The following is a 14,670-nucleotide window of genomic DNA, read 5'->3' as shown; positions in this document are numbered from 1 at the left end:
AAAGTGTAATTGAAATGGAATTGATCCACTAATACAACCGTATAGGGTGTCTGTGTCTGTCCAGTCAATCACAGAGCAGAGGAGTGTCATGTTTTGACATAACAACAACACTAGCCACACAGACCTGGGAACAGGCTATACTTACAGTCTGCCTGTTGTTCTTGATTTCAGGGCCAGCTGAAGAGGGTCGTTGTGGCTGCTGTGGGGTCACAGAGTTTTTCCTTCCCATTGACCACAAAGAGTGCTGCCTCTTTCTGCTATAGTGCCTCTGGCCACCATGGCACTGGGGACTGCTGACCTGACCATGGCACTGGGGACTGCTGGCCTGACCATGGCACTGAGGGCTACCGGCCCGCACAAAAGACTCTTCCAGGCCAGAGGACGATGACGCCTGCTGCTGGCTTCTGAAATCCTTCCTGCAGGGCCTCTGATCGCCATGGCACTGGGGACTGCTGGCCTGACCATGGCACTGGGGACTGCTGGCCTGACCATGGCAAAGTGGGCTGATGGTACGCCCCTGCTCCTGCTTGAGCCCAGTGAATGACCCTTGCCTCCTGCAGTCCAGGACTGAGGAAGAGTTGGCCCTCCTGTTGCGACCCTGGTAGCCTCGGCCTCCAGTGGAAGGCTGGTTAGAGTGGTGATGAACCGAGTTGGAGCCTGAAGATCCAAGATGGTGGTCTTTGACTCTGGATAGTGGGTGTTTTGGTGCAGAGCTTTGCGACCGTGGCCGTTCACCACCAGTGGAAGGCTGGTTAGAGTGGTGATGAGCCGAGGAAGAGCCTGAAGATCCAAGATGGTGGTCTTTGACTCTGGATAGTGGGTGATTTGGTGCAGAGCTTTGCGACCGAGGCCGTTCACCACCGTGATAGGCTCCACGGTGTGTCTTTGAGTCTGAGGCGTTATCTTCAGTGGAGGAGCCCTCGTCATCTTCTGAGTAGCCAGCTTCGTCTTCCGAGTCGGAGACCATTAACTTGATTTTTCGGTGGCTGTGCTGGCAGCGGTGATGGGGGTGGGGTTGAGGGTGGTGGTTAAGGTGACGTGTGTCCACAGAGCTTAGGCTGTGGCTCCTTGGTCGGAGTGCTGAGCCCCGCTGATCACTGTTCCACCTTAAATCAAATCAAACTTTATTTAAAGTGCATTTAAAACTACAACACACTTACAGTAAAACGATACAGTAAAACGATTCAATTAAGACAGCACAAACAAATCTGGGACCCAGGCTAAATTCATGTGATTAACATACATTTCATTATTTTAGACAATAGAAGAGATAAAAAATAACATAAAAACACCTGCTAGCCGAGCGACTCTCCTGGGGACTGGAGAACATGAGCCAGTACGGAGGACAAGATGGGGACGGGGCATCCCTGGGTCGGTAGCATCCTCCATGGAGCGCAGACATCACCCAGTTCTCTAAGGTGAACTCATACTGAAGAAGAACACTTTTTTTGCCCATTGTCAGTTTAAGTGTCTTGCTCAAAGGTACAACGGCAGGAGATTTTAAAATAGGCTACCTAGAATCCCACCAAATATTTTTTTGTTGGACTCGGCAATCGAACCCTGCGCTTCAGTTGCTGGCCCAACTATAATTTTTTAAATTTATTTTTATTTATTTAACTAGGCAACTCAGGTAAGAACAAATTCTTATTTACAATGACGGCCTACCCCGGCAAAACCCTAACCCGGACGACACTGGGCCAATTGTGAGGCGCCTTATGGGACTCCCAATTACGGCCAGTTGTGATACAGCCTGGAATCGAACCAGGGTCTGTAATGACGCCTCTAGCACTGAGATGCTGCGCCACTCGGGAGCCCCGAGCCCCAATATTTAGGGTACCTGCCAGCATTCACAAAACAATATCACATACAGTGAGGGAAAAAAGTATTTGATCCCCTGCTGATTTTGTACGTTTGCCCACTGACAAAGAAATGATCAGTCTATCATTTCAATGGTAGGTTTATTTGAACAGTGAGAGACAAAATAACAAAAAAATCCTGAAAAACGCATGTCAAAAATGTTATAAATTGATTTGCATTTTAATGAGGGAAATAAGTATTTGACCCCTCTGCAAAACATGACTTAGTACAACCCTTGTTGGCAATCACAGAGGTCAGACATTTCTTGTAGTTGGCCACCAGGTTTGCACACATCTCAGGAGGGATTTTGTCCCACTCCTCTTTGTAGATATTCTCCAAGTCGTTAAGGTTTCGAGGCTGACGTTTGGCAACTCGAACCTTCAGCTCCCTCCACAGATTTTCTATGAGATTAAGGTCTGGAGACTGGCTAGGCCACTCCAGGACCTTAATGTGCTTCTTCTTGAGCCACTCCTTTGTTGCCTTGGCCGTGTGTTTTGGGTCATTGTCATGCTGGAATACCCATCCACGACCCATTTTCAATGCCCTGGCTGAGGGAAGGAGGTTCTCACCCAAGATTTGACGGTACATGGCCCCGTCCATCGTCCCTTTGATGCGGTGAAGTTGTCCTGTCCCCTTAGCAGAAAAACACCCCCAAAGCATAATGTTTCCACCTCCATGTTTGACGGTGGGGATGGTGTTCTTGGGGTCATAGGCAGCATTCCTCCTCCTCCAAACACAGCGAGTTGAGTTGATGCCAAAGAGCTCCATTTTGGTCTCATCTGACCACAACACTTTCACCCAGTTGTCCTCTGAATCATTCAGATGTTCATTGGCAAACTTCAGACGGGCATGTATATGTGCTTTCTTGAGCAGGGGGACCTTGCGGGCGCTGCAGGATTTCAGTCCTTCATGGCGTCGTGTGTTACCAATTGTTTTCTTGGTGACTATGGTCCCAGCTGCCTTGAGATCATTGACAAGATCCTCCCGTGTAGTTCTGGGCTGATTCCTCACCGTTCTCATGATCATTGCAACTCCACGAGGTGAGATCTTGCATGGAGCCCCAGGCCGAGGGAGATTGACAGTTCTTTTGTGTTTCTTCCATTTGCGAATAATCGCACCAACTGTTGTCACCTTCTCACCAAACTGCTTGGCGATGGTCTTGTAGCCCATTCCAACCTTGTGTAGGTCTACAATCTTGTCCCTGACATCCTTGGAGAGCTCTTTGGTCTTGGCCATGGTGGAGAGTTTAGAATCTGATTGATTGATTGCTTCTGTGGACAGGTGTCTTTTATACAGGTAACAAGCTGAGATTAGGAGCCCTCCCTTTAAGAGTGTGCTCCTAATCTCAGCTCGTTACCTGTATAAAAGACACCTGGGAGCCAGAAATCTTTCTGATTGAGAGGGGGTCAAATACTTATTTCCCTCATTAAAATGCAAATCAATTTATAACATTTTTGACATGCATTTTTCTGGATTTTTTTGTTGTTATTCTGTCTCTCACTGTTCAAATAAACCTACCATTGAAATTATAGACTGATCATTTCTTTGTCAGTGGGCAAACGTACAAAATCAGCAGGGGATCAAATACTTTTTTCCCTCACTGTAGCCTGCCATAGCCATGTAACTAACCTCAGTGTCTTGTAGTATCTGGATGTGGTCTGGTATGGTGAACTCTGGGGCTGTAACCAGCTCTCTCTCTCCTGCCAGGGGCCCCAGCTCCTGTAATGGCCCCAGTGGTAGTGGCCCCAGAGGGCTCTTAAAGGGAACCTCCTCTAGACTGGTCATCCTGTCTGTATACCCAGAACAAGAAAACCCACACCCACACACACACTTACACAGAAAACTCAGGGAACAACATGAAGGCACGCACGCACGTACATTTAAATAAACAAACACACACACACACACATTTAAATAAACAACACACACACAGTCACAGGCACGCACACACACACACAGCATAGGGCAAAGCTAGAGTAGTACTCTATTCCTTGGTGAAATTAATTGTCAGGTGAATGTTATAGCAAATAGCAAATTCTGTCAGGTGAATGTTATGACAGTGAAGGCAGCTGTGTCATTTCTACAAACATGAACGGATCACAATCAATATTAATAGATGGTAGTTATCTTAATTTATTGATCACACAAACATTCTTTGCATTTTTCACAGGCGGTACTCACTCACCTCCCTTTTGAAAAATGTCCTCTCGCCAGTCCACCGTGTGTGTGAAGTGTTGACAGGACAGGTGTACTCTGAATGACTTATATCTGGATAAATAGCCTAAGTATCAACACACAAGCTAATTCTCTTGATCACTTATAAGCCCCTGCCCTGTCTGACATCATCAGATGTGCTCTTGTTGACCGCACATTACTAATAACTACCCATGGATGGAGTGGAACCCATGAAGGGAAATGAGGATACCTAGTCAGTTGTACACCTGAATGTATAAAAAAATAAATATATCACATTTCAATAAGTATTCAGACCCTTTTGGAGTGGAACCCAGGATGTATATCTATGGTGGTTTATTTTCCAGGGAGGGGTTATACAAGATCTCTTAGGTAACTATTCTTATTTAACCAGTCTGGTAACAGTATGTGTGCATTATGTGACATTTTTCAACATTTACTGGAATTCAACAGTTTTTTTATTCCTTCTCAGGAGAACACCATTTTCACACTATAGACCAGTTTCCTGTAATCTCCATTTAACATGCTGTTTAGTAGAACTAAAAGGTAAGTCTGGGAAACCAACCCCATCGACTTACGCAACCTCCAGTTCTTGGCAATGTCTTCCTGGAAAGTAACAGGGAGTCCGAGGGAAGGAGAGGATTAGAGAAATGCTGATGTGTTGATAAACAGGAACGCGTTGTACAACACACTTTCAACAGAGATTACACATGAGCTGCTTATGAGCTACATGGCCAGTTCTGCTCTCTAACATGGAGGTAAACGATGGTAGTCATGGTGCCCCTCGGTGGTGCCATAGCGATGGTAGTCATGGTGCCATAGCGATGGTAGTCATGGTGCCCCTCAGCGGTGCCATAGCGATGGTAGTCATGGTACTACATGGCCAGTTCTGCTCTCTAACATGGAGGTAAACGATGGTAGTCATGGTGCCCCTCAGTGGTGCCATAGCGATGGTAGTCATGGTACTACATGGCCAGTTCTGCTCTCTAACGTGGAGGTAAACGATGGTAGTCATGGTGCCATAGCGATGGTAGTCATGGTGCCCCTCAGTGGTGCCATAGCGATGGTAGTCATGGTGCCATAGCGATGGTAGTCATGGTGCCCCTCAGCGGTGCCATAGCGATGGTAGTCATGGTACTACATGGCCAGTTCTGCTCTCTAACATGGAGGTAAACGATGGTAGTCATGGTGCCCCTCAGTGGTGCCATAGCGATGGTAGTCATGGTACTACATGGCCAGTTCTGCTCTCTAACGTGGAGGTAAACGATGGTAGTCATGGTGCCCCTCAGTGGTGCCACATGGCATTGCAAATGGAGTTTGAACAAAACAACACAAAGAAGCTTTGACACAATCTACATTGAGAGTGTTAAAAACATGTAAGACAACAAATCATTCTGTACAGAGATATACATTTTATTTATAATATTTAAACAATCACATCAATAAATTGAGATTTTACATGTTATTATGATTGACCGTTGAGAAGAGAAGCATAAAGGAACTGAAAAGGAACACAAACAATTGTATTATTATGATGATGATTGTATTATAATAGCACATACCAGCATTACACGACATCGAACAGCCATGGTTCAGTGTGGATAGAAATAGTTAAAAGGCTTAATTGCAGAAGAAGTGCCTAGTGATGGATTGAGGGACCATTTTAGTAACACGACGTACTGGAGCATTACTACAGGTGAGGTGGGTTTGTGAAGCTTGACCCAGCCAGAGCAAAGTAAAACATTCAGAAAGAATATCAGAGTAAGAATGCTGAATCTATGATCAGTTTATCCTTTTTAGAACATAATGAATACTAATATGACTAATAATGGATACGGATATGGACCGGGAGCACCTGATCCTAGGACAGCAACTCTGAAACCTTTTTGAATATCAAGCCCTTGCCTTGCTTGATATCGATCTAACAGTAGGTAACCCTGTGAGGTTAGAGAGAGCTGACAGATACATTCCCTAGAGAGCGGGTTTCTAGAGGGGGGGTACAACACTACAGAAATTAACATTCTCAATGTAAAAATAAAATAAAAATAATTACTACGATCAAACGGTCAGCGTCTGAAAAAGCAGCATATTCCTTATATAGTGCACTATTTTTAACCAGAGGTCCTGGTCAAATAGGGTGCCATTTTGGACGCATCTCCGCTCTGTTGAGTGTGCTGGAGTAGGGTGTAGTACGCTGTTATGATGTTTTCCCTAACGACAGGTGTGTTGCTGTGATACTAACGGATTCTAAACTCATCACTGAAGTTTTAATACCAACATTTACAGCCCAGTTATGTTCATTATGAATTCCGTTAAAATAGTAGACAGGAGGAAATATGGAGTTAAATTACTGCCAGAAAAGTTTTGGCACCAATTTAGCTCCATAGAAAAACAGCACAATAATGATGTGCTCATTATGGAATATCATACACCTAGAGACCTGGGTTCAAATACTACTTGAAATCATCTCAAATACTTTAGCTGGGCTCAATTGAACTTCACTGTTGCAATGGAACTAACAGCATATTACCAAAAGTACAAATCCCGCCCACCTGGCACTCTAAGCAGGCCAGAGAAAACACTCCAAAGTATGTATGTATGTATGTATGTATGTATATATGAACAATTTCAAATAGTATTTGAACCCCAAGGCATTAGTTGTATATTGTTATGTAACATTGAAGATGTTATACCTATTGTTCACTTAATACCTTTTTTGCACTATTGGTTAGAGCCTGTAAGTAAGCATTTCACTGTAAGGTCTATACCTGTTGTATTTAGCGCACGTGACAAATAAACTTTGATTTGATAGTAAAACGTAACATTCCAAGCCCTGGTTAAGTCTTCAAGTGTACAATACGACCCCAGTAATGTTCTATTTGTTTCCATTGTCATTTAAATCTGTCATCACCACAACACAAGAGGAGAGAAAACACAAAAATCACCTATTTAAATCCTTTTTTAAAGAATAGAAATGACTACCTACCCCAACAATTTTTAAATATATACACTATAGCAGGTCCATCTTCATTTTCTAACTTAAAGAATTAGCCTACTGTCCAATTCACAGGACCAAAATAAGGTACTTCTAGAGCTCAAATCCGCGTTGTTCATTATGAAAAGGGTTTTATGGTGTGGTTTTAGTAGTGGTCTACAGAGCCTGACGGAGGTCCGTTTAGATGGCTCAAGGGGCTGGAATTCCAGGAACCTACAGTTGGCTTCCAAATGTTCTAGAAGGTGTTCTAATGATTGTAGATGTAACAGTTGTTGAAATGAGTGACTGGACTGATCCGATCAGTTGTTAGCTGCTGCGTCCACCTGTCTGGGCCAGTTCTCCTCTTCAATACCAGAGTCATAGTCCTCCTCTGCTGCCTCCTTTGCTGGAGCCCTGGAAATATATTTACATCACATTTTAGTCATTTAGTTTTAGTTATGCAGAGAGAGAGACAGAGAGAACGAGGTAGGGTTAGTTATGCAGAGAGAGAGAGAGGGTCAGTATTAGCGGCATGGTCAGTTATTTGGTCCTGTGTGGCTCAGTTGGTAGAGCATGGTGCTTGAAACGCCAGGGTTGTGGGTTTGATTCCCACGGGGGGACCAGTATGAAAATGTATGAACTCACTACTCTGGATAAGTGTTAGTTAGTGGTAGGGGAGCCGAGGTAAGGTTTGATGAGATGTGTTTTCACTTGGGCACATTACATGGGAACATAACACGGGAACATCACACGGGAACTTCAGGTCAGGGTTCTGTTCTTAGTATACCTCTGACATGATGAAACCAACAGGTAGGAACATAACACAGGAACATAACACGGGAACATCACACGGGAACATAACACGGGAACATCACGTCAGGGTTCTGTTCTTAGTATACCTCTGACATGATGAAACCAACAGGTAGGAACATAACACGGGAACATCACACGGGAACTTCAGGTCAGGGTTCTGTTCTTAGTATACCTCTGACATGATGAAACAGGTAGGACCTGCATGACTGATGGGGTTGATGTTTACCTCCTCTTTCACCAGGCGAGTCAGTGAACAAGTCATTGTTATTTCCAATGACGGCCTGTTTTTCCCCCCCTACATTCTTTAGTGTAAAGTGTGTTTCTCTTCTTTTTTCAGCCTAACACAAAAAAAAAACACTTGCCATTGTATAATATGATTTGAGAAGTGAGAATTAGAACCAAAACAGGTGCTGACTGACCTGACGTATTGTGGTTCTGATTTGCCCAGGACGACGTCCTGGGTTAACTCCACCGCCATGATGTCTGAACATGGCACCTCGAACATGGGCTCCAGAAGAAGCTTTTCCTGTTTTTAAAAAAAGAGACATTTCACATAGCAAACTGAAACAGGACATGGATATGAAAGAATTAATTTAACCTTCATTACATCGTCACAGAAATCACTCACCATAATAGATTTCACTTATATTTATCGTCGTCAATTGAAGCCATTGTGTGTATATTGTGACTGCTGATAAAAGACTCAAATACCCAACTTATAGGAATTGAGCACATTGTTATTGTGCATCATTTTCTGTACTGACTGACCATGATGGACCTCAGGCCACGGGCTCCAGTCTTCCTCTCCAGAGCCAGCCTGGCGATGGCCCTCAGAGCCTCTGTCGTTACATTGAGTTCACACTGAAACACAATGACAGCGACAGGAACACACTGGAGGTTAAAACAGGAACCGAGACACAAGCAGAATGTGATATGCACATCCAAAGACAAAAAAAATATATATATGTTTTATTGTCACATACACTGGATAGGTGCCATGAAATATGTTGTTTTACAGCGTCAGCCATAGTAGTACGGCGCCCCTGGAGCAAATTAGGGTTAAGTGCCTTGCTCAACGGTGCATCGGCTAATTTTCACCTTGTCAGCTTGGGTATTCGAACCAGCGACCTTTCAGTTACTGGTCCAATGCTCTAACCATTAGGATACCTGCCACACTAGACAAAACATGACAAAAACACATCCTTGATATTGACAATATTATCTGTGTGTTTACTAAGTAGCCAGCAGTCCTTGTATGTGAGCTTTAGGTAGCCAGTAGATTCTCAGCAGGGGTGATGTGGTTCCAGCCCCGAGAAAGAAGGCCTTTCCTTCCTCACCTTGTCCATGCTGAACAGGGCCTGCTGCTGCTACTACCTTGTGTTACTACTACAGTGGTTCTTCCTGTAAAAGTTGCGTCATACTACAGCACACCTTGCGGGCTGCTGCAGAATTCTATGGCACGTTATTTAATTGTCAACCATTGTTGCCGTTAGTGCTAGTTTGGCCACCAGAGGGCATCTTTGAGAAGCATTTGACTTTTTGTAATATTGGCTGTACTAGAGAATTTAAAACCTTTTTTAGTAAGAACATAATATATGGGATTGATTTTAAATTTAGCTTAATTAATTTGATTAATATTATGGTGTTTCTATTCCAAGAAAAACAAAACCCTCAGGGTTTCCGTTAACCTCTCTAAGGTAGGTGGCACCAAATCGTCCCACCTACGTAACAGCCAGTGGAATCCTGTGGCGCGTTATTCAAATACCTTAGAAATGCTATTACTTCAATTTCTCAAACATATGACTATTTTACAGCATTTTAAAGACAAGACTCTCGTTAATCTAACCACACTGTCCGATTTCAAAAAGGCTTTACAACGAAAGCAAAACATTAGATTATGTCAGCAGAGTACCCAGCCAGAAATAATCAGACACCCATTTTTCAAGCTAGCATATAATGTCACAAAAACCCAGAAGACAGCTAAATGCAGCACTAACCTTTGATGATCTTCATCAGATGACACATCTAGGACATTATGTTATACAATACATGCATGTTTTGTTCAATCAAGTTCATATTTATATCAAAAACCAGCTTTTTACATTAGCATGTGACGTTCATACCCCCCGCAAACTTCCGGCGAATTTACTAACAATTTACTAAATTACTCACGATAAACGTTCACAAAAAGCATAACAATTATTTTAAGAATTATAGATACAGAACTCCTCTATGCACTCGATATGTCCGATTTTAAAATAGAATATTGCAAAATGTGCTTTCACCAAAAAGCTAAGTAGATAGCCCGGCATCACAGGGCTAGCTATTTAGACACCCAGCAAGTTTAGCCTTCACCAAACTCCGATTTACTATTAGAAAAGTTTGATTACCTTTGGTGTTCTTCGTCAGAATGCACTCCCAGGACATAACAAATGTTGGTTTGGTCCCAAATAATCCATAGTTATGTTCAAACAGCGGCGTTTTGTTCGTGCGTTCAAGACACTATCCGAATGGTAAATAAGGGTTACGAGCATGGCGCATTTCGTGACAAAAAAAATTCGAAATATTCCATTACCGTACTTCGAAGCATGTCAACCGCTGTTTAAAATCAATTTTTATGCCATTTTTCTCGTAAAAAAGCGATAATATTCCGACCGGGAATCTGCGTTTAGGTAAATAGACGAAAGAAAATAAAGCACGGGATCGACTCGTGCACGTGCCTAAGCCCATTATCCTCTTATCGGCCGCTTGCCAAAAGCGCAAATGTGTTTCAGCCTGGGGCTGGAATGACATCATTCAGCTTTTTCCCGGGCTCTGAGAGCCTATGGGAGCCGTAGGAAGTGTCACGTTACAGCAAAGATCCTCAGTCTTCAATAAACAGAGACAAGAAGAACAAGATCTTGTCAGAGAGGGCACTTCCTTTAAGGAATCTTCTCAGGTTTTTGCCTGCCATATGAGTTCTGTTATACTCACAGACACCATTCAAACAGTTTTAGAAACTTTAGGGTGTTTTCTATCTAAAGCCAATAATTATATGCATATTCTTGTTACTGGGTAGGAGTAGTAACCAGATTAAATCGGGTACGTTTTTTATCCGGCCGTGTAAATACTGCCCCCTAGCCCTAACAGGTTAAGGAAATATGGCGCTGTACAACGTGACCGTTTCCACACTCCAATTGTAGGCTTACCAATACCCAAACGGAGATTCAGTGAAAATAACAATCTCATTGATTTAACACATATGATTAGTACATAATAAATTCAGTGACAATAAGATAATAATTTCTGATTACGCTCATAAAATCACTGTCTCTATTCAATTATTATTATTTTGTTTATTTCTCTGTGCGTTGATTGGTGGGGAAAAACAGGTCTACGTAGCCTACTGTAGTCCTCTACTTTTTTAAATGTCAACATTCGTTCAGAACAATTAGCTTGATAGCAAGAGAACATGTAGCTCTCAAAAAGTAGCAAGAAGAAAGGCGGATAATAAAAATTGAAGTTTCAGAGATGAATGGACAGAGAGATATGATTTCATCTCTCCATCTTTTCCCAATGCCAAGCCAGTGTGTCTTATTTGCAATGAAAATGTCGCTGTTTGCAAACAATTCCAATCTCAGACTAATTATGAATCTAAGCATAGAACTTTCTGTGGCCTTCCTGCCGCATGTATAGGCCCGACGCAGAAACATTGAATTGGTAACTGCCATTTTCCTAGCAAGGACAGGCGTCACAAAAACCAGAAAACCAGCTAAAATTCTGCACTAACCTTTGACGATCTTCATCAGATGACACTCCTAGGACATCATGTTACACAATACACAATACAATACATTTTTTGTTCGATAAAGTTCATATTTATATCCATAAACCCCATTTTACATTGGCGCGTGATGTTCAGAAAATATTTTGCCTCCAATACTGCCGGTGAATCAGCACATCAATTTACAAAAATACTCACCATAAACGTTGATAAAATATTAAACTGTTTTTCAAAGAACTATAGATGAACATCTCTTTTATGCAAACGCTGTGACAGATTTCAAAAAAGCTTCACGAGGAAAGCACACTTTGCAATAATCTGAGTACTGCGCTCAGAAAAATACACTAGGCAATACAGATACCCGCCATTTGAGTCATCTAAAATCATAAATAGCATTAGAAATATTCACTTACCTTTGATGATCTTCATCAGAAGGCACTTCCAGGAATCCCAGGTCCACAATAAATGTTGTTTTGTTCGATAAAGTCCATAATTTATGTCCAAATAGCTCCTTGTTGATGGCGCGTTCAGTTAGCTACTCCAAATGTAGGAAGCACGCGGAAAATGTCACGATGAAAAGTAAAAAAAGTTCTATTTACGTTCGTTCAAACATGTCAAACGTTGTATAGCATCAATCTTTAGGGCCTTTTTAACTTAGAACTTCAATAATATTCCAACCGGACGATTCCAGTGTCTTGAAAAACATTTTGGAACACAGCTAACTCTCATGTGAACGCGAGCCAATGAACGCCAGTACTTTCCTGAGTCAACAACTTCCAACTTCCTCTGTTCGCTCTCTGTTCATCATAGACGCCTCAAACAACTTTCTAAAGACTGTTGACATCTAGTGGAAGCCTTAGGAAGTGCAAAATGTGTGTTCGATAGGCAATGACTTGAAAGGACTACAAGCACCAGAATTCCCACTTCCTGGTTAGATTTTTCTCAGGTTTTTGCCTGCCATATGAGTTGTGTTATACTCACAGACATCATTCAAACCGTTTTAGAAACTTAGAGTGTTTTCTATCCAAATATACTAATAATATGCATATTCTAGTTCCTGGGCCCAAGTAGTAGGCCGTTTAATTTGGGTACGTTTTTCATCCGGCCATGAAAATACTGCCCCCTACCCTAGAGGTTAACAAAACAGCTGTCCATCACTAATGTAAATAAAAACAGAATATCTAAGGGGCTTTTATATAATTATAATGCAGGGTTAACAATAATAATACTTTTTCCCCCTTCCAAAAGAACACGGACACAGACACAAATACTGACGCTCCAGATACTCAACTAGTCTAAAGAAAGCCAGTTTTATTGCTTCTTTAATCAGTACTACAGTTTCCAGCTGTACTAACATAATTGCAAAAAAAGGGGTTCTCTAATGATCAATTAGCCTTTTAAAAATGATAAACTTGGATTAGCTAACACAACGTGCCATTGAAACACAGGAGTGATGGTTGCTGATAATTGGCCTCTGTACGCCTATGTAGATATTCATTTGTTTTTTTAATCAGCTGTTTCCAGCTACAATAGTAATTTACAACATTAACAATGTCTACACTGTATTTCTGATCAATTTGATGTTATTTTATTGGACAAAGAAATTTTCTTTTCTTTCTAAAACAAGGACATTTCTAAGTGACCCCAAACTTTTGAACGGTAGTGTAGTTGTTCCCCTTGCTCTGCAAGGGCCGTGGCTTTTGTGGAGCGATAGGTAACGATGCTTCAGGGGTGACTGTTGTTGATGTGTGCAGAGGATCCCTGGTTCGAGCCCAGGTAGGGGCGAGGAGAGGGACGGAAGCAAAGCTGTTACACAAGCCCAAACTATGAAAAACAGCCCCAGACCTCCACCAAACTTTACATTTTGCACTATGCATTCGGGCAGGTAGCGTTCTCTTGGCATCCGCCAAACCCAGATTCGGCCGTCGGACTTCCAGATGGTGAAACGTGATTCATCACTCCAGAGAACACATTTCCACTGCTCCAGAGTCCAATAGCGGTAAGCTTTACACCACTTTAACCTCTCTAGGGTATGTGGGACGAAATCGTCCCACCTACGTAACAGCCACTGAAATCCAGTGGCGCGATTTTTGAATCGTTAGAAATACTATTACTTCAATTTCTCAAACATATGACTATTTTACAGCTATTTAAAGACAAGAATCTCGTTAATCTAACCCCACTGTCCGATTTCAAAAAGGCTTTACAACGAAAGCAAAACATTAGATTATGTCAGCAGAGTGCCCAGCCAGAAAAAATCAGACACCCATTTTTCAAGCTAGCATATCATGTCACATAAACCCAAACCACAGCTAAATGCAGCACTAACCTTTGATGATCTTCATCAGATGACACACCTAGGACATTGTGTTATACAATACATGCATGTCTGTTCAATCAAGTTCATATTTATATCAAAAAACAGCTTTTTACATTAGCATGTGACGTTCAGAAAAAGCATAACCCCCGCAAACTTCCGGGGAATTTACTAACAGTTTGCTAAATTACTCACGATAAACGTTCACAAAAAGCATAACAATTATTTTAAGAATTATAGATACATTACTCCTCTATGCACTCGATATGTCCGATTTTAAAATAGCTTTTCGGATGAAGCACATTTTGCAATAATCTAAGTACATAGCCCGGCATTACAGGGCTAGCTATTTAGATACCCACCCAGGTCAGCCTCCACCAAAATCACATTACCTATAAGAAAAATGTTCTTACCTTGCTTGTTCTTCATCAGAATACACTGCCAGGACTTCTACTTCAATAACAAATGTTGGTTTGGTCCCAAATAATCCATCGTTATATCCAAACAGCGACGTTTTGTTCGTGAGTTCTAGACACTATCAGAATGCTTCTTCACGGTCCCGCGCATGGCGCATTGGCGTGTCAAAAATGTCTAAATATTCCATTACCGTACTTCGAAGCATGTCAACCGCTGTTTAAAACCAATTTTTATGCCATTTATCTCGTAGATAAGTGATAATATTCCGACCGGGAGTATGCATTGAGCCTAAACAGCCGAATAAAATTTCTCCTCAGGAGCGACTCGTGCATGCGC

The 14,670-nt window shown here is 42.2% G+C and overlaps 1 protein-coding gene and 1 non-coding gene across 3 annotated transcripts in view; one reads left to right on the top strand and one right to left on the bottom strand.

Annotated features, from left to right (window-relative positions):
- Positions 1–5,442: 5,442 nt before the first annotated feature.
- The window catches only part of clpxb (caseinolytic mitochondrial matrix peptidase chaperone subunit Xb), a 41,641-nt gene continuing 32,413 nt past the window's right edge, over positions 5,443–14,670 (bottom strand). The window contains exons 13-15 of one of the 2 annotated variants that reach the window (XM_029751839.1): positions 8,606–8,698; positions 8,257–8,363; positions 5,443–7,438 (exon numbers count right to left, since the gene is read on the bottom strand). In XM_029751839.1, the coding sequence (XP_029607699.1) occupies positions 7,345–7,438; positions 8,257–8,363; positions 8,606–8,698 (294 nt within the window). In that variant the 3' untranslated portion in view covers positions 5,443–7,344. The remainder of the gene's footprint in view (positions 7,439–8,256; positions 8,364–8,605; positions 8,699–14,670) is intronic. The other variant, XM_029751837.1, reaches the window with a different exon arrangement.
- trnas-uga (transfer RNA serine (anticodon UGA)) lies at positions 7,573–7,645 on the top strand. Its single transcript has one exon. It is a non-coding gene; the product is annotated as a tRNA-Ser (tRNA).

This window comes from Salmo trutta, chromosome 4 (genome assembly GCF_901001165.1).
Source record: "Salmo trutta chromosome 4, fSalTru1.1, whole genome shotgun sequence".
NCBI classification, from domain to species: domain Eukaryota; kingdom Metazoa; phylum Chordata; class Actinopteri; order Salmoniformes; family Salmonidae; genus Salmo; species Salmo trutta.
The sequence above is the reverse complement of the archived record's forward strand: the minus strand, read 5'-3'. Positions and strand labels throughout refer to the sequence as shown.